General features: G+C 44.2%; 1 protein-coding gene and 1 non-coding gene across 5 annotated transcripts; both read right to left on the reverse strand.

The window, feature by feature from the left end:
• Positions 1 to 342: 342 nt before the first annotated feature.
• Positions 343 to 22,707, reverse strand: glsb (glutaminase b). Of its 4 annotated transcripts, XM_076155923.1 has the most exons (18): positions 22,333 to 22,707; positions 17,423 to 17,519; positions 17,223 to 17,344; positions 17,007 to 17,136; positions 16,493 to 16,572; positions 15,837 to 16,000; positions 15,352 to 15,410; positions 10,881 to 10,913; positions 10,617 to 10,675; positions 10,002 to 10,068; positions 9,662 to 9,712; positions 9,236 to 9,412; positions 8,441 to 8,572; positions 7,879 to 7,971; positions 1,394 to 1,455; positions 1,027 to 1,103; positions 891 to 954; positions 354 to 719 (listed from the first exon to the last, which is right to left on the reverse strand). In XM_076155923.1, the coding sequence occupies exons 1-18, from the start codon at positions 22,620 to 22,622 to the stop codon at positions 566 to 568; spliced, it is 1,911 nt and encodes a 636-aa protein (XP_076012038.1). In that variant the 5' UTR covers positions 22,623 to 22,707; the 3' UTR covers positions 354 to 565. The 4 variants fall into 4 exon arrangements, with proteins under 4 accessions (XP_076012064.1, XP_076012038.1, XP_076012048.1 ...); XM_076155933.1 differs by lacking the exons at positions 354 to 719; positions 891 to 954; positions 1,027 to 1,103; positions 1,394 to 1,455 and adding an exon at positions 3,523 to 7,473 and having other exon boundaries at positions 22,333 to 22,706; XM_076155941.1 differs by lacking the exons at positions 354 to 719; positions 891 to 954; positions 1,027 to 1,103; positions 1,394 to 1,455 and adding an exon at positions 7,416 to 7,473 and having other exon boundaries at positions 7,814 to 7,971.
• trnam-cau (transfer RNA methionine (anticodon CAU)) lies at positions 12,918 to 12,990 on the reverse strand. Its single transcript has one exon. It is a non-coding gene; the product is annotated as a tRNA-Met (tRNA).
• Positions 22,708 to 22,841: the final 134 nt, after the last annotated feature.

Below are 22,841 nucleotides of genomic sequence, written 5' to 3' on the forward strand. Positions count from 1 at the left end.
CACAGCGAATATTGAAACTAATTACTATTATTTTAAATATTTCCCGCATGAAAACAAAACACATACTGCTTGCTGTACAGTAAAGAGTACTACAACATACTTCCAGAGCAGAATCTTCGGCCTTTGACCGTAATGTCACACACCTCAATATATCTTAAAATACTATAATAGTGCGTGAATAATATGAATAAAATGATCTAAACTACACTAACACACCCTGATACATTCTATAGCTCTATTTTGTGATATCTCAAATGTAATTTTCCAACAAATGTGAATAACTGTTACATTACTACAGATTAAATATGACCTCCATAAACTATTGATGATGTACATAAGTACAACACATGGTAGAAGAGGAGGTAGAGCGCTTATATTCGGCAATACACAACCTGAAAGCAAAGCACACAGATTACTGCTGCAACCAGGCGGACCACCCAACAAAAACTGACTCAGCACTCAATAATGTGCAAGTGTACGACAACAAAAGCTCATGGGTTCAAATCTGCTGGTCTTTATGGAGATGCACTGCAGAGGCACCAGCGCCCTCGTGTGGCGTGGAGATTTAAAGCAGCCCGTCCAGGTTCTTCTCGGCGCTCTGCTTCTTCTCCTCAGCCTCTGCAGCAGGTGGGTTGTATTTGTTGTGGTGCTCCTGCAGGAGTGTGACGACCTCATGGTGGCCGAAGTGCAGAGCTTCTTCCATCGGCGTGTTCCCCCATCTGTTCAATGTGGGTATAATATAGAACATGTATCATAAAAGCAGAGAGTCAGGGCTGGAACCCGAGTGCTTGTTTTGAGGATTCCAGTATTTGAACATACAGCCACCAAAACTAGAAATACACACAAATCCCTCTCATATGAAAATCATGCATGTTGACATGACGACTTGCCTGTCTCTGGGTACTGGGTTCACCTTGCAAGCGTCGAGCAGGAAGCGCGCTACCTCAGTATGACCTGAAAACAGGGCAGGTTGTGTCACAGTGAACACACATACACGGGTCAGCTGTGCGATGGTTTAGTCGTTACCTTCAGCTGCAGCCACATGGAGGGCCGTCCTGGAGTCGTAGTCCCTCTGCTCCATGTCCATGGATGACAGTGCAAACCTACACACACACACACACACACACACACACACACATTTTTTTACGTGAAGCTGCTTAAGTAAATACTGTTCCTTACAAAATGTCATTATTTTCGGGAAATTTAAGACTGAACTCGGTCACTGACATGGATGTTTTTGTAAGTTGTCACACTTTGGAGATATTCAGCATCCCAGGTCCACAGGGATTTGAATGGACCCATATGGATCCATGTCAGTGACCTTATGGCCCCCAAAATCGTAAAGTTTTTGAATTCTTTGGTAAAGTTGTGATTGTGAGCGAGAGCTGTTCACCTCCTCAGGGCAGAAACGTCTCCAGTGTAGGCAGCAAAGAGGAGGTTGATGACAGACTTGACCTGTACGAAGAGAGAAAGCGAGAGAGAGAGAGAGAGAGAGAGTAAGAGAGAGAGAGAGATTTGCAGCAGGACCACTTAATCTAACTGCCATCCCAGCATATTACAGAAAATTAAATACACACTCACAGCTCATGTTACACAGCTAACTCAGTTTCAGTCACTCAAATTTTAAATATTACATTTTAGTTCCTGGGTCAGTATTCATTTGCATTTGTTGCATCGTTTTTTGGCAACTGAATAAAATCTGTTGACGAACATTTGAAAGAGAATGTGCCTCAGTTAACCATATTAGACACAATGCAACACCCACTTACAAATTCAAGTTCTTTAGAACTTTGCTGAATACTTCCCTGTATTAGTCAAGACTCACCTGAAGGCAGGAAAGACTAAACTCCAAAGATAAACCTAAACGACGAGGGGTAAAGGAATGTGAAAACAAGAAAAGAAAATGTAAAGCATTTTGCAGCAAGGTCTAAACTTAAGCCTAAACCCACAGGCAGCGAGGACCAATCTGTGCATGTGCTAATATGTGTGTATGTACGCATGAGCATTTGTCTACACAGCACAAACAGAAAAGCTGAAACTAAAAAGTGACAAATGAGACAAACGTGATGAGGACACGAAGCAGAGACAAGAGGGACACACCGAGGACGAAGACTGCTATTTAAAGCGGGTGACATGGGTGGGCTCTGTCTCTGGGCTCAGACAATTCAGGTGGGACCAAAAGTAAGGAAAATGGACCCTCAAAGTTAGTGTTAACTCCGACTTTTGTGTGTGTGTGTGTGTGTGTGTGTGTATCAACCCTCAACTCCGCCCATATTAAAGAATACAACTTCTGCTGAGTGTCTGCTGTTCCTGCACTGAGCTCTGGAGGTTAAAGCTTCTCGTCCCATCAATCAGTGCAGTCACACACAGCTGCGTCTCAATCAGCTGTATGGATAAAACACCTGCAGCCTCTCACTGAGACTGAGACACAGCCGTGCAACATGCTTGAACACACAATCGCGGCTCAGGTGGTCTTTAGATTAATTGTTAACAAATAGTCGCACCATCTCTGTAAAATCCTTTTATCTAGCTGAAATCAACTTTCATGAAACCATATTTGACTTATGTATGCCAACATCATAAACAGGTTTCAGTGCTAAGCCTGCAGCGCTTTGCTGACAGTATCTTATTCCTGCATTTGACTAAATATTTGATATACACTCGTCCAGACAAGAAGTTATGTGACCTTTTTTTGTTTTTTATTGAGTTGGAAATGGCTGACAACATCTCAGTATTTCAATCTTTGTGTAGATATATAGATTATCTGTGCATGCTTGTTTACATTGGTGTGTGTGTGTGAGTGTGTGTATGGGGGTGTGTCTGTATGTAACAATAGTGGTTTGTTTGCAGGTGAAACATGTTGTTTTCCACTGAGAATTTTGTTTGGAACTGTGATTCCAGGCCTGCCAGTTGCCATGTACACTGGTTTCTAGTCCTACTGTGTATTTGGTGTAAATAAAGTTTGTTCAAACACACTACTCTTTCATCTTTCATTCTTTTCTAAATGTAGCTACAGCTGCCTCGATGTAAACAATAATCTCAGTTCAAATCACAACTGCGATACATGCAACAGTCATAGCAATTTGACTTTTGGTTCAATTCCAGCAGACCTACTTTTCAAGACAGCGTTTTTTCCTTATAAACGTGTCGGGGAAGCTGTTTGTGAAACAGTCACGCAGAAATTCAGACCCATTTCAGTCTGGCAGTAAGAAATCTTGGTGATGTTTCCAACTAGATTTGGCTTGTGTGTATGAATCCCCAGTTAAAAAAATGAATCTTAGCCAATTCAGTTGATTAATCTGTTTATTTCAATGGACTATTGGCCTCTTCCTCAAGCAGAGTGCGAGTTAACGAAAGAGAATCTTTATGAATGAGGTTAAATGATCAGTGTGCCGGTGTGTAGTTGTAAGCCCAGATCTGCCCTAAAGCGTATTTAAGTAACAGGCAGGAAAAAACATAAAAGGAATGTAAAGAGTTCCCTCTGGATGTAGAAGAACAGGTATGATCACAGAGAAGCAGATGAATGATAGCAGTGTTTTATTAGATTTCATACACCAAGGCAAAAAAAAAACAACAACCCCCCCCAACAACCTCAACACCATTTTCACTGTATTGTCTGCAATTCAATCACACATTGAACAGAATTACATGCTCAGGATTGCGCAGGAAGACAAGTAAACGTCTCAGCGCCACCTTCTTCAGCATACAGGACAGTTTCACGTACGGACACTTTACATTATGTCCTAACAAGACCGTGGACTGGGAAAAAACAAAATCAAAAAACATGTAAAAAGGTTGACAGACATGAGATTGGAACTGTACGATAATCTGTGTCTGAAGTATTTTTTTAGGATACTGAACCATTTCCGTTTTCTGAATCAAAACTTTTATTGTTTTTATTGTTTTTTACTGCATAAACACAAACCTCCCAACTCAAACGGAGCACAATTCCAAGCTCATTTGATTGTAGTGATAGGTTTTTAAAATCCATATGCAACGTCACAAATTCATGTCCATGACACATTCAACATAAATATGAGGAAAGGTACTTAAATTAGTTTAAAATATATTGATTATATGATTGAAAACACATTTGAAAATCATACAAAATATACATGCAAGAAAAGAGAATCCAAAGGAAAAACAATTCAGACATTTGGACACCAGGAAACATATTACACACACATGACACAAAGCCATAGAAATCAGATGATGCCCCATGGAGTGGATGGTAAAACTGCATTCAAAAGCCACTGTCATGATTGTGATTTGTTCAGGAGTGATTGTTAAGAGTAACGGTTCATTTCTCCTCATGCAAAGCATCACAAGCCTGAGACTAAACAAATTCACTACTAACCCTAACCCTACATGTCAGCATTCTTTCATTTGATTTGAACACCTGAGGATAATCGGTCCGGTTTGGAGAGGAAAAGATGATATCAGCTTCACGTCTGCATCTTTAATGGTTTGTGCCTCTAATAATAATACAGATGTGGATTAAAAAATGGAAATGAGGCGGAGAAGAGATATGAGATTCTGCAACCAAGCAGCAGTGTGAGCGGGACTATCTGGTGCCAGAATGTTCCTTCACTTCCTTTTTTGCACGAACCGATGCTCTCACTTATGGGTGAAATTCATCAGGGTCAAGCAAGTGGCGTGTGAGCCTCCAATCCAAACCAGTGGGTGGCAGCAAGGCACACAAATGCAGATTTGCCAAACGGCAACATGTAGAAGATGAAGAGGAATGAGGCAGGCCGGGATGCAAACAGTGAGTTGCTTAGCTTTTGCTGTTATTTGGTCAGAAACCACCCGAGTCTGACCGTTCCAACTAGTCCAATTCTCCTCAGGCTATCTGGGAATGTGACTGGGTTTCAAAGGAGAATTCCCCAAACGACTTGCATTCTGCTCGGAGCTTGCTTTCTCACAAACTTTGAATGAAGTGTAATGATTGTGAGGGTCCGTGACGATGACGGGGGGCTTTTGAATACATTTTTACCTCAACACAATAGTGAGCAACAACACACAAACAAAGACTTCACACGGCACATGAAAGTGATAACAGGGTATAATGTCTCTGGCAGCAATTTTACTTAAGAGCTCAATCAAACCCATTGACACACACACACACACACACAAACACACACACTCTTTACAGTTCCAACAACTTACTCAATAACAAATAGATAAAACTTCCCCCCTTTAAGCGAGGAGAGATCTAAGGCATCTGCTGACATGACATTCATCTACTAGCACTTCTTTTCCTTTTCCTGTGTTAGACATCTTTTACAATTTTGGAACGTCTGAAGTGTACAATCAGCATGCACCCTGATCTGTTGCTCATCACCAAACACACCTTAAAAGCTATATACACCATTTTTGTACATTCAGAGGTACAGTAAGTTATGCATGTAGAGAGCAGCTGAAGTTATTAGTTACCAGTAGTAACAGCAAACTTTGTGAGTTGTGAACAATACTGAATAACAACTGTGTCCACGTTTAAATACTGATCTGAGTGCTGACTAGCTTTTCTGAATTGCTGGAGTTAAGGCATATAACTCTGTTCCATAATTCTCCCTCCTGAATCCATCGATTCCAAACTGTTGCTACAAGATGAAAGTGACTACAATTCACTTTCCAACTCCAAATCCAGCTCCAGAGGCCACATTTTCATTTGGTATATTGAAAATCAAAACATTCTTCTTCTGACATAGAGACGCTCAAGGTCTCAACTAAGGCATCTAGTTTACGTTTGCGCTTCCACACTGTAAACACGCTGTGATGGATTTGAAAGCGGGCCTAGATAAGCTCGGCACTCGTCTGCCACGACAGGAAACTCCGGAGGTTTTATGAGAGCTGGTATGGCTTTTGCATTCTTGCATGAAGAGCAATGAGTGAAGGATGCAGTGTAACATACTGTATGTTTTGAAGTGTATTTGATACAGTTAATAGTATGTACTCATCTCATTATGTAACTAGTTGTAGTTTGAAAATAAATAATGCGTCCTCCAGTTCTACTATGGGTGTTCCACAAGGATCAATGCTAGGTCTCCTTATTTTGCTTGTTTATGAATGATTTTTTGAGTATTGTTTTGTCTCTACGTACGCTGATGACACTGCTGTTTCTACAGAGCTCACGCCTGCTGTGGAAAAGAATAGGAATGTGATCAAATGCACTTCAGTTTAAAAACTGGTTAAAGAGTCACAAATACACACAGCTAAGATCAAATCTAATATTCCCATTCAAGGGAAAATGTATTTGACAAAATATTAATATCTTTATGCCAGATTTTAAAGATGATTTTAAAATAAACAATTCCCTTACACATTTAACACCTTTAGACACCTTTAAATATCTTCCTACTATTTTCTACTTGTTGGAAGTGCATTTGGGCAGGCAGCCTTTTTCTGTAAAAGCCAATGCTGATCGACGTTCCTCAAAGCTCATTTCTATATACTACAGCATTTGAAGTGGTCATACTTAAAAACACTGTCACTGGTTTTAAATTGACATTAGACATCGATCTAATGTTGCTTTGGTATAACAGTGGTAATGCTGCGTTTGATTTGCATTGTATTGTGTATATTGTTGTATTGCCGTGCGTCCGTACTGTAAGCTCATAATAACAGTGAGCAGCTAAGGGGCCGCAGCTGCAGCTACGTTTGGAACAATACATCAAATGGCAGCATACTGTATATGTTTAGTATTTCATGTGGTCCCTTACAAATAAATACATGAAGTTATCATCATTTACTGCATCCTGCTGAGTCTAAACCTACATACAAGTGTGTTAAGCCTCTGTGAGAGCTACAAGTAGCAATTCTTTCCAGCGACTAGAAATAATGATACACCTTTTTAAGAGCGGACATCTCATAGCTGGCTGCACCAGGGCTCCACATATGCATACATACATACACACACACACTCAAACACACTACTACTGAAACTCAACAATTCTGAATTAGAAACCAACCCACATCCATAACATTTTGACGAGGACTCTGTGTTTTCACTAAACCATAAAGTGCATGAAAACACAGACTGACCTGTTCTTTAGATCCTACGCACACTAAGGCAACATTGAGGTACAGGAGTGAAAAATAAACCAGCATGAACTAATGTGACTGTCAAAACAAAAACAAAAAAGGGAGCTTCCATTTCCACAGTAACTGCTTCACAAACAATAAATAATCCTCTTCATAATTGATATTCATATTTGTGAGTGTAACAGATGGGGGGGGGGGGGGGGCCTGGTGAGGTGGTGGTGGTAAATGAGGTTGGCAGGAGAGGTGAGGAGGCAAGGTGAGGGGTGAGAGTCTCCTCTAGTTGCCCTCCCCAACTTTGTCCATCCTATAGACTACAGTGGTGGAGCTGTCCTGGTGCAACTCAGTGGGGGACACCTTTTTCCAAAGAGGAGCTTTCAGAGCGAGCTCCTGTTGGAGACTCTCGTAATCCATCGGTCCAAAGGTTTGCAGCTGTTTCAATCGACACGAATAACAAATTAGTCTCTCTTCTTCCTTGTGTGTATGTGTGTGTGTGTGTGTGTGTGCGACAGCTTGTAGTTCAGCTTCACAGCCTACGATTATAATATCAAACAAGCTTGCATATGGAATCATATCCACCCACGTTTTAAAGTAACCAAACCGGAACAGAAATGCCTGTTGTGGCTGGAAAAAGCCCTCCAGTGAGCTCTGTAAGCGTTCAGAGACCCCCTGCTGACAGCGCCGCACACACACTGTCCCAACTACAAGCCCAGGAATCCAAACCCGAGCTACTCTCCCGCGATCAATATATTCAAATCTCAACTATAATGACCTCAGTGTCTCCTGAGCTCACTTGAGAGGAGTGTGATGGTTTGTAGGCGTTTGGATCCTGCTTACCCGCTGGTCTCCTCCTTCTCTGCGAGGATCGTGCTTCTTAGCAAAGTGCCTCAGGTTGTCGTAGTTGTGGAAGTTGAAAAGCTCCACAAGTTCCTATAATGGAGGCAGGATTGGAGGATTAGAACATAATAGTTATAGATATAGATGTGCCAACGTGGTTCGCTGTCTATTTGACCTTCATGTAAATCATTTATCAGTGTCAGTTAATGATAAGGTTAGTCTGAAGTCAGTTACAGTTAGTCACTTCTAAACAATGGGAGCAAAGTAGAATTAGCAGCTCAAGGTCGCTATTACACAATCAAATGGCAATAACAACATCAGTTTCTACTTGTTTTCTGAATGCAAAGTCTTTGCTGCGATGGGAATACAACACGAGGCGTTTCCCTTTCATTTTCATTCTGACAAACACTCCTGATAGTGATCAGTTTATGCCTGAGCTGTACAGAGCTTTGTCCCGCATGGAAGAGTTACGGTTAGGATTGTTAGAATGTGCTCGTTACGATCAGCAGTTATGATCTCACTGACAGAACCCAGATTTATAGATGGAAAGACATTTACGTACTGTGCAGAAGTGGATTCCTCTGACCGAGTTGCCCAGCTTGTCCAGTGGAGGCGACCAGCACATGATGCCCATCACATTAGGCACGACCAGCAGAATCCCTCCCGCTACTCCCGACTTGGCTGGCAAACCGACCTTCAGCAAAAGAGCATAAACACGTCACGCCACACGCTGTAGTATGTGCAGGACATGCATCTACCTGCACGACTACGACGGAACGAGACTGAGAGGAAACAAGTGAAGGCCACGATGAACAGTGATGGAGAGAGTAGCCTGAAGCTGTAGTGAAGTAAACGTAGGAAAAGTTCAAGTTAAAAATACAGCAGCTTAATTATCTTACTCAAGTATCAAAAGTATGTTTATAGTTTTAATATTTTCCCCAAATATTACAAGCATCCCGACTTCTTTCAACAGAGGCCTTAACACTTTGTTGTTTTTGACAAACGACTCATAGTATTAGTCGAGCTTCAGAGCAGCAGAGGAGGAATGAACGGCAGGGCGCAAAACCGGTTCCAGGTACGACTATTGTTCACGAGCACAAACACTTTACATTAACTGACAGCTTCATTTTTCTGCTTCGTGACATAAAACAACATGAAACTGAACACCCAGCATTCAAGCAAAGGCACTTATGAGCAAAACATACTGATCGGTTTTCTAAAGGGTGATCGTGGGCTAATCAATAACCTGTTAAATGTCATTATGACAGGAGGACTGCTCAGCCTTCATTTGTTCTACACAGTATCACACACACATCTGTAGGCGATTGATTTGTGTCCTGCAGGCGCTGTGACTTACATGGAAGGCAAACTGTCCGGAGAAGTCGTACATGCCGCAGGAGTGCATGAGACTCAGCGTGTTCCTCACCGCCTCCGGGCTCAGCACACGCTCGCCCGTGATCGGGCAGATGCCGCCGTTGGCCAGAGTGGCCGCCATGACGCTGGCGCTCTCGCAGGTTACCTCGATGGAACATAACTGGGGGTTCACACACAAACACAGATTGGTTTGTGTCACTGCAAAATCATTTGAATCATGCAGCAAAATTCCCACTTTGGATTGATTTGAGCTGTGTATTTGTGGCTGTGTTCTCTCAGCACGACTCGAAATATGTTAAACAGTGTGTGGGACTCTTGGCGAGGGAGGGGACAAGACAGGGAAACGATATTCTGCCGTTAAAGATGAATGAGCCGAGCGAGGGGAAACAAAAATCAGCACCGGACTCACCTGAAAGTAGAAGTCCAGCACGGACGTCATGTCGGTCCCTTCAGGGAAACACTGCAGGCGACAAAAAGAGTTCAATATTCAACCACTGCAACAACAACAAGAGCTAAGCACCTGTAGATTCAGAGATTGAATGCTAAACCTCCTGATTCATCTTTAAAAGCAGCAGTTTGACAGCAAATAAGACAGGGAACAGAAAGACGGACAGAAATGCTGAGCTAGATGGAGTCCACAATACTAACTCGTGTTCTCAGAGGTCACGAACGAAACCCCAATGCACATACTGCCCTGAGCTCCTGCCTGTCGTCTTTGTGGGACAAAGCAACAAAGAAGGACGTCACACCTTTTTCTCTTTCATGTAGTAGCCGATGGCGAAATTCCTGTCTCCTGTCTCACGCTCCGACTGGAATCTGTCCAACAAACAAAAGGCCAGAGAGCGGATGTTACATGGAGGAAGGACGTGCGTGTGTGTGTGTGTGCCAGTATCTCAGCCCTGGTATGTACAATATAACCAGACCTCTCACTGCTGACTGTAGATGTTTACATAATAGAGTTAACTGAAGGGGTGCAACCTGGTTTTCCCTTCAAAATGGAAAGTATTCAAGCAAAGCAAACACCATGGCCTGATGGTGGAAATACTGGGCCGACGACCTGTAGTAAACTTCACTGAGCTCCCTTATCAACAGTTCAGGTAATGGTTGACTGAATGCTCTCGGGTGGGCGAGGTGGGAAGGTAAAGCCTGTATGAATCCACATGTGGTGTCGGCTGTTAAGTCTCTGGCTGATCGACTGATCCTTAAATCAATATTACGACATTGTGAGAACTCAGAGGCGAGACATAGTGAGATTTGAAAGGTGTGGCCGAATCAGTTGTTGCATCATTGTTGAACTCGATCGACAACTAGGATGTCGTCATGATGCAACACAATGAGAGAACACAATGCAGAGAGCGACTTACGTGGCGTTGCTGAAACCCACGTACTCGTTTCCTGCCATCATCTTCAGCGAGTTCATGACCTGGAGGGTAAACACGGGGACCGTTAGGTGACTCTACATGTGCCTGAGAGATCAATGCTCGTTTATAGCATCAATAAATTGTATTCGAATCGCATGAGCCAAAGATAATAAGATAGCGAAATAAACAGTCATTTTACCAACACACATATGAATATCAAGCCCCTGACCTTTGACCCCGGGGCCTGCTGTTCTTTCACATACTCACATAGTCAAACTTTTCGGCGTTGCTGGCACCGTGCTGAGGAGAGAGAGAGAACCGAGAGCAAAGGCTTTAGTACCGCCGGCTCGCTCGGATGAGACGGCAGAGGAAAAACACAGCATCAAAAGCCACAGTGCTAAAAGCTAACCGCTAACCAGTTACGGCTACGGAATTAGCAGGTTTGCACAGAATTTTTTGGACTAAAGATGCAAACTCAAAAAGGTTACACAAGTAAGACTGGTTATATCTGCGCATGTGTTACACAGAAGGGGGGGGGGGGGGGGGAGAGACGATTTGCGGTTAAGAAAGGGGAGAACGAGAACGAGGAGCGTTACCACAGTGGAGCCAATTAAAGAGGAAAGATTACATCATCATGACAACTCACTAGGCATTTAATCATTTCAGATTAAAAAGGAATTCAATCTGCGGGTCTAAAGAGCGGCAAGTGAAAGAATGTCATGTGTGTCGTACGTCAGATTGAATGTGTGTGTGTGTGTGTGCGCGCTGTGTACTGTGTGTGTTGAGGTTTACTGGGCCGACCTGGCAGCCGAAAGGGACGGAAGAGACGAGGAAGGGGGGAGGGAGAGGAGGGAGGGAGGGCCTGGCGAGGAGGGGAACGCCTTTCCTCTGACTCGTCGTGTTTGTCGTGTCACAAGCTCGTTGATGCTGCCTCTTCCCACAGAATCAAGTAGAAAAAACAGCCAAATAAACATGGAAGTACATGCAAATTTAAAGAGAGCGGCTAGCATTTGTTATGAACTTGCTTTGAGATGGTGTGAGAAGACTTTAAACATGGCAATTGACAGCGTTCTCTTATTCTTTTAGAAGTCTACGATTTACAGTGCAGAAGAGAAATAACTTGAAGTTGGAAGTTGTTAAAGAGTCACTAGATGTGTTTTTACTACAGAGCAGATTGTAGGAGAAAGAGGGGGGAGGGGACGGGGGAGGGGAGGGATCAAGGGATAGGGGGAAGAGTGCGAGGAGATAAGATATGGAAAAGGAAGAAAAAATTACCAACGTCATTTGACCTGCAGCAGCAGTCATTATTGCCCACAGTTCCTACGTCTGGAAAATATGCAACAACATACACAAACAGCAACAACATGTAGCCTTCAAGCACCATGTAACAACAGTTCGGGGTGTGAGGCCGCCCGCATGCTTGCCGGGCTGCGACCCCTTTAGTTAAAGACACCACCACAGGAGTTAAAGCTCGCTGTGCATCCCGAACCAAAACAGCTTGACATTGTGCTTCATTTCAGAAATACAGAAAAGAACACAGAGACACACTGATGACAATGGAGAATGGATGTATGCATGCGCGCACACAAACACACACACACACATACGCACATACAGTGTGAGCGATGTTTTGCATGTGATATGTATTCCTTGAGACGTGACCTATCCTGTTTAGCAGGTGTCTCTGGGACGGGTTGGCCCCGGCCTGTTGCAGCATAAACGAGAATACGGCTGTTGGCCTGTTTTCTCACACAGGAGAAAACTGGAGGAGGACTGAACCACACCCAGAAACAGACCGGTGAGAGTGACCGACTGAAACCATTTTCACAAACATGACGGTTCAGACTTGTTCTCGGCGCTGACAGCGGTGTTAAGAAGCCAACGCTCCGTCTGTGACTGTGGGACGCTTTGTAAATGTGTACGTAAGGCTTGGGTGCTGAAGGCATGCTTGTCTATTTCTGTACAACGTGAGCCAAGTCAGTAAAGCTCGACGTGAAGTTGAAACATCTCGCAGGTCTCTACAGGCCGACTCGTCCGCACTTTCCAGGCGGGAAATAGAAGAGACACCAGGACTTAAAAGCGTGCAGTAAGAAGTGTAAGTGGAAAATTATTGCAATCGACCCTGATCAGCAATAAATCTAAGACTGTAAATCTTACACGTTATGGGGTAAAGTTATTTTTATGCATATAGAGAAATACACACTCAGTGAATCATAGTCACATGTGTGTGGACTGTGAGGGGAAGCTCACACACGCATACAGAGCGCAGCGCTGCAGGCTGTCCTGCTGCAGTAAAAACGCGTGTGCCCCGTGTGAGGGTCGAACTCACGACCTTCAGATTATGAGACTGACGCGCTGCCTACTGCGCCAACGAGGCCTGAGGAAGACCTACAGAGGGAGCGTAATCACGACAACACCTGCCTGCTGTACGCACCAGCAGGAAACCAGAGACGCTGGCTTCTTAACACTGCGCTGAATGCAAAGACAGAGCAGGGGGACTGTACACCAGCCATGTTTGAGAAGAAGGTTGAAAAGTCAAAGTCAAAGTCATTTAGAAGTCCATGTTCATTTGTGACTGATATAAACAAAACCTTACAATTTTAGAAAGTGACAAACTGCTTACTAAATTGGTAGTTGTAGCACTTTTGATGCAGGTTGGATGCTGATTCATCCGGGAGATTGTGTTTATGATGCAGGTTTAATTCTATCCTCACACGTGTTCCTATCACACACACCTGCTCAGGCTCTACTTATTCATGCTGCTACGACTCTTTCGGGAATAATGTTTGTTCTCATTTCTAAAGGCAGGAACAGGCAGATAAATGGAAATGTTTCGAAACAAAATGTGCCGTGGTGAAATCGGGACGTATGTGTATGACGGGGAAAATGTGAAGAACCTCGAACGAAACACGGGAATGAGGCCGTGACAACATGTTGACACTGAAAACACGTCTCGTGACAAGAGACGCTCTTCGGTAGACGTTTCAGAGGCAATTAAGGTGAGACGCCACCCGCGACCTTCACTTGTAAACACTCTTGAATTTGTGTTACGGTGGATTACAAAATGGTGACCTGTTTTCATGGCAGAAGAAGAAGTGTCAAACATGCACAGAAACTTCCCAAACAGCTGCAGCATATTCTGCATTTGCACGTCGCCCAGTGTGTTCCAACCAATCAGACTTTTGCCAAAACCTCTCAAAATGCACAGCGTCAGGCTGAGTTTTGGCTTGTGGAGGATGGCAGACCGAGCAGCAGCAGCAGCTGACTCATCTGAGGTTGGCTGAAATGAGGAGCGGCTCAGTGATGAGCACACAGGCGGAGGGTGGATAAGTGGCTACGCTGTAGGACTTGTTTGATAAGTTTCTATGGGCGATGATTGAACTTTGCACCGAGCAAAAGAGGTCCGTAAAAAAATAAAATCAATGGAATACAAGCTCTGATAATCATGTACGTTACATAGATCATACAGAGCTCTCTAATGCTCACACGCTTCACCTCCCCAAAGCTTTGATGTAACACTGATGAAGACAGTCAGTTACAGTTACAAGTCATTGACACAGTTCAATGAAACTGTTATTATCAGTATCAGATAATGTAACAATATTTCTATATTTAAATTTTCAATAAAATGTCAGCAGCACACCCTAAACACACATGTGAAAAGCTGTAATGGGCCAATGTATAAATTAGCTTGATTGAGCAAACATTAATGCTCAGTTGATTGAGTTGATTAATCGATTAATCGTTTGATCAGTTCAGTGCTAGTTTACAATCTGGTTGGCCTAAACTTTGCATAACAAAGTAAAAGCTGCCTTCAACTGTCCCTGCTGAACTTTAACAATAACAACATAATATAATATAATTAACGTTTAGCAATTAAACCTTTAATCTCTGTGATACATCAACTTCAAGGATGTTAATCAGAAGTTAGATGACACTCTTTAAAGTAAAAATAATAATTTTACTTTTTTTTTTTTTTAAATAAACCACACAAAAAAACTGATGATTTATAAATTTGATAGATGATTCAATAATGGAATGTAGTGGACTGTGAATGTGTGAGTTGTAAACAAACATTACTCCAGTAAACTCAGTGAGAGGTTTGCAGAGGAAGAGCAGTGACACTTCCTCTGTAGTGACATGATGGATGTGATGTGGGGACCTGACCGCCTCTGTATCTTCATGACCTCTGGTGCACCTGCGTCCCTCCAGGTTATTTTCAGCACGGACAGTTATGACACACACGCATCACTGAGTGAGTGTGTGAGTGTGTGTGTGTGTGTGCTGTGGCAGCTAAGCACCTCTCAAGAGGGATTAGAACCGGTCTTAATCACCGCAGCAGGTTTCATGGCAGTGGACTAAGATGGGTGATCTAGAAATACCGCAGCCAAGACGAGAGTCAGGTTGAGCGAAGGGACTGTTAAATAAAACAGCTGCACACTCTGGGAGGCTGAATGTGCGACAGCGGAAACCGATTACCATTTACTGCACCGAAGGGATCTGTTGAGACGACGCTTTAATAAATGAGAGTGAACATGGTGTTTAATCAGCCCACACTGGGTTAATGATGGAACAGTCAGGTGTTATCTGCCACCAGCACTTCTTAACTTAGATCCAATCTACTTGATAAGCAGCTCAGTGGTACCGCACGATAGTTATCTGCTCAGTGTTTCAGTGGAAATGGCACACAGACATGTAGACACACATCTAAAAGACACAGAGCTGCTCCTCGTCTTACCTTTATCAGTGAAGCACAAACGATGGCGCCGGCGTTCACCATGGGGTTGTGCGGCTTATCTGCAAAGCGACAAGCAGTTCGGTTAATTTGCAGTCGGAGTGTAAACACTGAGCCATGATCCAACATGTGTGAAAGATCCGTCTATAGACACATCAAACACTGAGACACGCATGGATGCAGTCAGCTCAAATATGTGAGACACACACACACGCACACACGCACACACGCACACACGCACACACACACACACAGGTTTTGGATGTTCCTGTTACACAACAGGACTGCAGGAACCAGATATGAAGGCACAATGGTTAATGACCTCTCAATGACATCACACTACTAACTACACATAAAAACACTTAATACTCACTTACCTTAAGGATACCTTACTTAATGCAAACAACATCTCTGTGGCTTTTGTAAACATTGGCTTTAACCTAAGGCTAGGCATGCAGCTACAGAACTACCTGTGAATGAATGCTCACCATCCTCATCCAGGAAGAGCTTGTTAAAGCGCAGGCCGCTGGGCTCCTTCCCGATGAAGCTGTGCACGTACTCCGTGCCGTGGTCGTGAACGGAGATGGCGTACTTGAGGGGCTTCACGCAGGACTGCAGACAGAAGGGGACCTTAGTGTCGCCTACCGTGTGTCTAAGAAAAGGCGCCCAAAGCAGACATAGTTAGTAGAGATTAGCAGGTTTACAATGAGGACCTACAAAGACAAAAGGGCTGCAAATACATGAAGGAAACAGTAAACAATTAATTTGAGAAGGGAAGAGGTGGGGTGGTTTATGATAACAACATCTATCGTTATCTTTACAACTTCCTCTGTAGAAACAAACATGACACATATCCCACATTGTGCTTATCAGATAGAACAGGCGGATCGCTGAAAAGTGACGGTAAAACGATAAAGCTGCTCGTAAGCATTCCTCAATAGAACCTTCCGACACTCCAGGCCAATGATTAAACTTGCAGCTGGTTTCTAACGATGCCGTCGCAGCAGCAGTGGAAACTTACAAACATCAGGTGGGGGTCGAATTTTGAGGCAATTCTAAAATGAAAGACGTCACGTGTCACAGTAGCCCTGTAACCCCGCACCCTGCTCGCGGGTGCGTGTGTACGTGACTTTGTGCGTCTCACCTTTGTCCGTCCACTGTGCACAAAGAGACGGCCCACATGTCAGGGCTGAATCTGGCGAGCTGCGGAATGTAGTCTGCGACCTGAAGGAGAGAGGGAAGGAAGGCTTAGCTGAATGAGCGTCAACACAGCGGCGGATCACGTTACAGAGCGGGTGTGAGGATCGTGTTTCACATCCAAAGCCAAAAACACGCCGCAACAACAAGAGGTCAGAGGTCATTGTTATGAACAGGGATCAGATACACAGTGATATATGCCATGAGCGTGAAAAGTTTGAGATTCTGTTTTTTGTCTTCACAGCAGGTACACGGGTCTACATTCGTCTAAAATACAACAACAATCTAACAGCAGCCATAACAATGACATCACCATCTGCGCATTGAAGAGCTGGCAGCTTAAGATACACCAACACATAAAAGTCGCACCTGCTGTGTCTAACCATCGTTAGACTTTAACACAAGCAAGGGTGGATTCTTTCCTTCGGGAGTATTGAGAGTAACCAGACACGACAACACACCTGTCCTTCAGTCAGCTCTGCGGCGTTCTCGTACAACTTGTCGATGTGGGAAGTGAAGGCCTGGAAGTCTGGGATGACAAACTTCTTGCGGAAGGCCTGAGTGAGCAGCACGATGTTGCTCTGGACGCACCTGATGGGAGAAACGAAAAACACAACCGCTGATCACACCTGCATTGAACTCAGTGACCCAGAATGTTAGCAGTCCAAAAGTCTCACTTCTTGAAGAGGTGCCTGTCCAGCGTGACGCCATCGGGTGTGTTCTTCAGGCTTTCCTTCAGGGTGTCCATGCACTCTTTGAGCCGAGGATCTCCGGAGCGAAGCCCAGTGGCTTTAAGCGCCTAAGATGGAGATGGAAGAGCAGTTTAGACGGACATCTGCGCAAACTTTCAAAGCCAATCCAAGCTGCGAAATCTTACTGTTAGGAACTTGTGGGCAGGAATCTTCTCTTGGCCTTCAGCGACAGTGTAGAAGAGCAGATCCTCCAGGCTGGGCAGAATGCCTGTGGTCCTTTTCCTAGAATTCACACCCGCACACACACATGCAACATCGTAAATTTACAGAATAGACAAAAATATTACTACGAAACAATATTCATGATGACTGAAATTGAAGAGTAAACGTAGTACGCTGGCACTGAACGCTTGATGAGTATTTACAGCCTTTTGTTGACCTGTGTTGTGTGTAACGAGAGCGCTTATCTGACAATTGTTGACTCAGTCTTATCACATTACAGTGCAAATCCAACAGCACATAACAGAAAGAGGCGATACAAAATCCAAGTGTGGCCCACGAGTGTGTGTATGTTTGGACAACAAAGTGATTAAGCTCTTCACACATAATGAATGTACTACACTGGCGGTTCTCAGCAGCAGATTGCACACAAGCGTGTATAGCAGAGGTGCGACCAGTGAGTCTTACTGTAGTTATGGAATAGGAGATGATTTACCATTTATTTAAGGTTTCTCCTTTCCAGAAGATGAAGAACTGTCTTAACTGTTCATACGTATGGCCGCACGCTATACTGCGCTGAAACGTATCTTCAGATTCCACAGCGGGTGAGTTTAGTCATCATGTTGGCATCTCTAGTATGTTGCCCACGTGAGCCCAACACCTCCCTGCTGCTGGCGTGTGTTGGCTCGCGGGTATGTTTGGTGGCAGCATCTACATCGGTGTTTGACCAGGCCAGAAATTCCAGAAATTCCCATGTCATTTTCCCTGTCTAACCTTCCGTGTCTCTTGGATTAAATAAAAACAACACTGCGCCCATTTTCGCACGACGGGCCGTGACGCAGCAGCCTGCAAGCGGGACAAACTCAGGCCCGGTCTACAGAAAACCTTCAGGATTTGGTTTAAAGTTCTCAACTCAATATCGTCCGTATAGAATCTGAAATATTTGCCTACAGGAGAACAGCAAACTGTAATTAGACATATTTCTCTAAACATGGGTGAAATGCCACTTTCCAGCCGGCGGCCGACAGGAGAGCACTCATGCTCCTTTCAGGCACTTCAAAGACAGACTTGTGCCCCGGCTCAGGCCCCTTTCTCTCTACTCCCGGTAGCTGCTGCGTAAACAGACACCTACACCTTCTTTCACATAGTCTCCAAAAGCAAATCGATAAAGCAGGAGCACCACAGACCGGAGTGCTTCTTTCTCATCAGTCACATTTTCCACGTATGCATATGTAATTCCAGGATTCGTTCCATCCCACTTGGCCAGCAGCTCTGCTTTAGCCTCCTCACACGGCTAACAGAGTAAACACTCCACTACGGCCAAGGTAACCGTGTCCAAACATGCACGAACCCACTCCGATTTTTCTGACGAGTTCAACCAAAATGCTGTCCAACTGGCATGCTTAATGCTGCGGGAGTGTTGTTGACGAGACATCTGTCACTGGTAAAAGGCCTTTAATCAAGCAGGAGCCACTCTTACACTGCCACGAAGACACAAGGCAGGGAAAAGAGCTTGACCAAGTGTGTGTGTGTGTGTGTCGGTGTGTCTGGGGTGGGACCAAAAGAATAAAGAATAGAGAGCAAAGATAAATGAGAAATGGCAGGCGATAACTAGAAGTCGTGAAAAGACCATGAAACATTGACAGCTTCTGTTCAGAGTAGGAAGCACGTGTCTGAAGTGAGCACTTCCTGCTCCACAACATGTGTGTAAGTGCAGCCACATGTCAGCACCTTCTCTAGAAAACATCCAAGACAATTAAGAACTGTCGTTGCATCTGTCCATGTGTCAATAAACCCCAGAGGCAGACGGTTCAGTCCATTTTCCTCCGGATGACTGCCTACAGTTTCCTGGATACCAGGTTAACCAGCAGCTCAGTATTGGATCAGCATAAGTTGTTTTCAAGCCTTAAGTCTGTTTGCTCTTGTCAAAACACACACACACACACACCTATACGCACACACGCCATCATTAGCCATCAGTAATAAAAGGTGTAACAACAATCCCTCTCTAGATCAACCCAGAAAAAGCTTTTATCAACAAGCACAGAGCCTCTTATAAGCCACTCGTATTTCCAGTGTCGGGCCCAAGAACGCGTGGCATACTCCAATTCCTCACTGGAAAGGCAGAGGAGGATTTCGGACAACATTCAAGCATTTCCCATTCAAGCACCTGACTTGCAAATGTGGCTCGTCTCCTCATCAAACCAATACGGCTGATTCAGACTGATGCAGAGTTTAACCAGAGTACACGGGTCAGCGAGCATCACTCTACTCTCCTCCTGACCTGGGCTGAACCAGGGTGGGTCAGAGACATCCGAGGACAGACATTTGATTAAACTCAGGGGAGGAAAGGTGTTGAAGTTGGCGAGTGAGGGAGAACCTGAAACCTTATTTGATACCCACGTAACTAATTCTTGACATTGATGTGCATGTAGCTGGAGCCAGACTGGAGTCTCTTGAGAACGGTGACAACCAGAGATTAACCTGTGACAGCTGTGCGGCCTGTATGGCCCCGACACTGGATGAACACTGGATGTGTTAAGCAGACCCATGTCATGCCCACATCCTGTTTGCAAAGGGCACACTGTCGCAGCACTCTCAATCTCACTGAGCACGGGGTCGGTGTGTGACACTGATTACACATTTCATTCTTGCTCTCAGCTATGATGTGTATTATTACGTATTATGTATTATTATTATCTAGCTATTTATCTCACGTAACAACCGTATTTTGCCAGTTTGGTGATATCTTAATCCTCAATCCAGCCCCACAGATGAAAGCTGAAAGTGATCTCCTCGAATAGCTGAAGGGAGATGGCTATGGGCCAAAGGCGTCTTAAGGTGTGTGTTGGCAGGAGCTAATGAGGGAATTACAACCCTGAATGACGCTGTATTTCCCTGTCAGCAAATTCCAAACACTCCAGGGCCTAATCAGGTAAGGGGCAGAAAAGGCAGTGTAATGAACGCTTATAAATAAACTCAACCCTGAATGAACGAATGAAAACACAAGCGCTTCACAACAACAATAACAACGACGTCGTAGCAATAACATTTAACCTCCTGTTAGCATAAAACAAGTTACTTACCCAGCTATTTAGAATGATAGACAATCTATTGCTCTCTCAATAGATACCAAATGATGGTATCCATGCAGGAACTACTTTCAATTGCAGTAGTCTCTTCACTAAATGAGATCTTATGTTGATGTTGTTTGTTCCCCCAAATATCCCAAAAAAGAATTTTCACTTCCCTTACAGCTCACAATCTAAAAGTGCAGTTTGATAACTTAACCCTGTGTAATACAAGCTACCAAATCATAAACAGGATAGGAATAGGTAAACATTATGCTTTATTGATGATGATAGGATAGGAAGAGAGGAGGTTTCCCCAACAACAACCTGACCTACTTGCTTAAATCTCAGCGTACACAGACACACACACAGAGGTTAGTCATAGTACACTTCAAGTACACTTCCTTGAATAGATTCATGGAATTCCTGCCAGTATGACTCATCAGCATCCTGGCGCAGGCCACAACCCCACCCCGTGGATCACCTTGTCTGATTTCTACAGTACTGCTGGATACAACCTTAATCTCTGAACTCTTCTCTCTCCGACAACAGCAAACAGTCGAGGTCCAAGCTGAGACCATAGGTGTGACTGAGCGTCTGCACACATTTGCATAAGTTCCACTTCAGACCCTGTTGAGAAACGTTGCCTTGTTTACCCCTCCAGCTACAGCGATTCCACAATCCTCTGCAGTTTTGAATATTACAGCTCTGAGGTCGTTCAGCCACGTGTCGCTATGTAAAGGGCACCATCAGAAAGAGGCAGCATTCATAACGACAGACTTGATAAGCTACTGTATAAGGCAGACTGTGGGGGGGGGGGGGGTTATCATTCACACTGACGAGGCAAATCTTACACCACAGTCTAGGAGTTGAGCCATGACACACCCAGTATTTATGTCCAGCTGCACAACACTGGAAGTTTTCTCCCCAATCTGTCCATTTACCGGCAGCAGCATTACTCAAGAACTTACAAAATAGATTTTTTTCCGGAATTGCAGGGCAGGTTTGTCACAAAACATTATGTAAGTAATGTCTGAAAAGGGTATTCTTACTGTTATTATTGTAAGGTACTTTTAGTTTAGTTTTTTTTAATTATATATGCCTTACTATTTTGTAATAATTGGCTGCCCAGGTTAAGTGGGCGACATATCCTGACAGAGATTACATCATAACGCAACAACTCTCACTGTAAATAAGAGAATAGTAGAAATGCAGCGAGAGTGGAACAGAATGGCAATGGCAACACCTGATAAATAATTGTGTTGTGTTGTGGCTTTTATTGATGGTTAATACCTTTGTAACATATGTTTAACTCTAGTGTTGATATTTTCCACACCATTCTGTATCTGCAGACACGCCTGTCGCGCTTTTGACTTTCGTTTATCTTCACGGGAGCAGACGGCTAGCTTACACGGCTACAAGGCGACAAAACACCCCCGTTAGCTTCGAGTAAACGTTTATTTATTTACCTCAAATGAAGTAAGAACAATGGCGACTGGTTATGAAACAAGTCACACAGCATCGTTATGATAATTCGTAGGCTGATATAATAACAATTCACCATTTATCCTGTTTAAAATCCGATGTTTGCGTCCACTCGCAGCTAATTGATGTCTGATAAAGACGATGCGTTTAGTTGAATTGTGTGTATTTTGAATTGTGTGTATTTTAATACAAACGTCGACCCTGTTAGGTGAAACACTGACTTGTGCCTTCATGCGTCACAGCCGGCCATCAATGCCGGGTGGTCGCGCCTTCATTCATACCCACGAAGTTTTACCACGAAGCCGGTGCTCGAGACCTACTTGTCGTCGGCCGCCTCGCTGTCGGCTCCATCCTTCTTGAGCTGCTCGTCCAGTTCCACGGCGCCTCCGGTCTTCGCGCAGTAGAAGCGGCGCGGGAGGGCGCAGGTCGCAGTGCGGGCGGCATCGAGGAGCCTCAGCTTAGCAGACACAGCCCAGGCATCGACGGAGGCGGCCCCGAAGCAGCATGAGCGGGTCAGCGGCCCCGACGTCTGTCTGGAGATGCTCAGGGGACGTTTGAGGTTGGCTTGAAACAACTCCTTTAGCACTGTGGAGAACCTAAAATTGTACATCTCAATCCTGTCAGGCAATTAAAGAGAAATTGTCGGTTCGAAAATGTTGTCAAGTCCTCTTTCTCGGCAGCAATGACAGCGACAGGCGCCCCGGGATAAATATATTCACAAGCCACGCCCTCTACTTTCCACTATTGGTGCAAATGATGTGACGTTAGTGTTCAAAGATATATTATGAAGTTTGGAGATAGCTATCTTCTTGTCAAGGCCTGTTCCTTT

The sequence above is a fragment of the Genypterus blacodes genome, unplaced genomic scaffold (assembly GCF_046128005.1).
Source record: "Genypterus blacodes isolate CSIRO-AG114 ecotype Tasmania unplaced genomic scaffold, CSIRO-AGI_Gbla_v1 ptg000008l_1, whole genome shotgun sequence".
Classification (NCBI taxonomy): Eukaryota; Metazoa; Chordata; class Actinopteri; order Ophidiiformes; family Ophidiidae; genus Genypterus; species Genypterus blacodes.

Bases quoted from the DNA above. Each gene is read 5' to 3' on its own strand.
- glsb (XM_076155923.1), bottom strand. From the start codon at position 22,622: ATGTACAATTTTAGGTTCTCCACAGTGCTAAAGGAGTTGTTTCAAGCC. The intron at 10,069-10,616 runs GTAAGTCGCTCT...TTTGTTGGACAG, and splicing joins GTGGGTTTCAGCAACGCCAC to ATTCCAGTCGGAGCGTGAGA. The intron at 955-1,026 runs GTAACGACTAAA...CCCTGTTTTCAG, and splicing joins CCATGTGGCTGCAGCTGAAG to GTCATACTGAGGTAGCGCGC.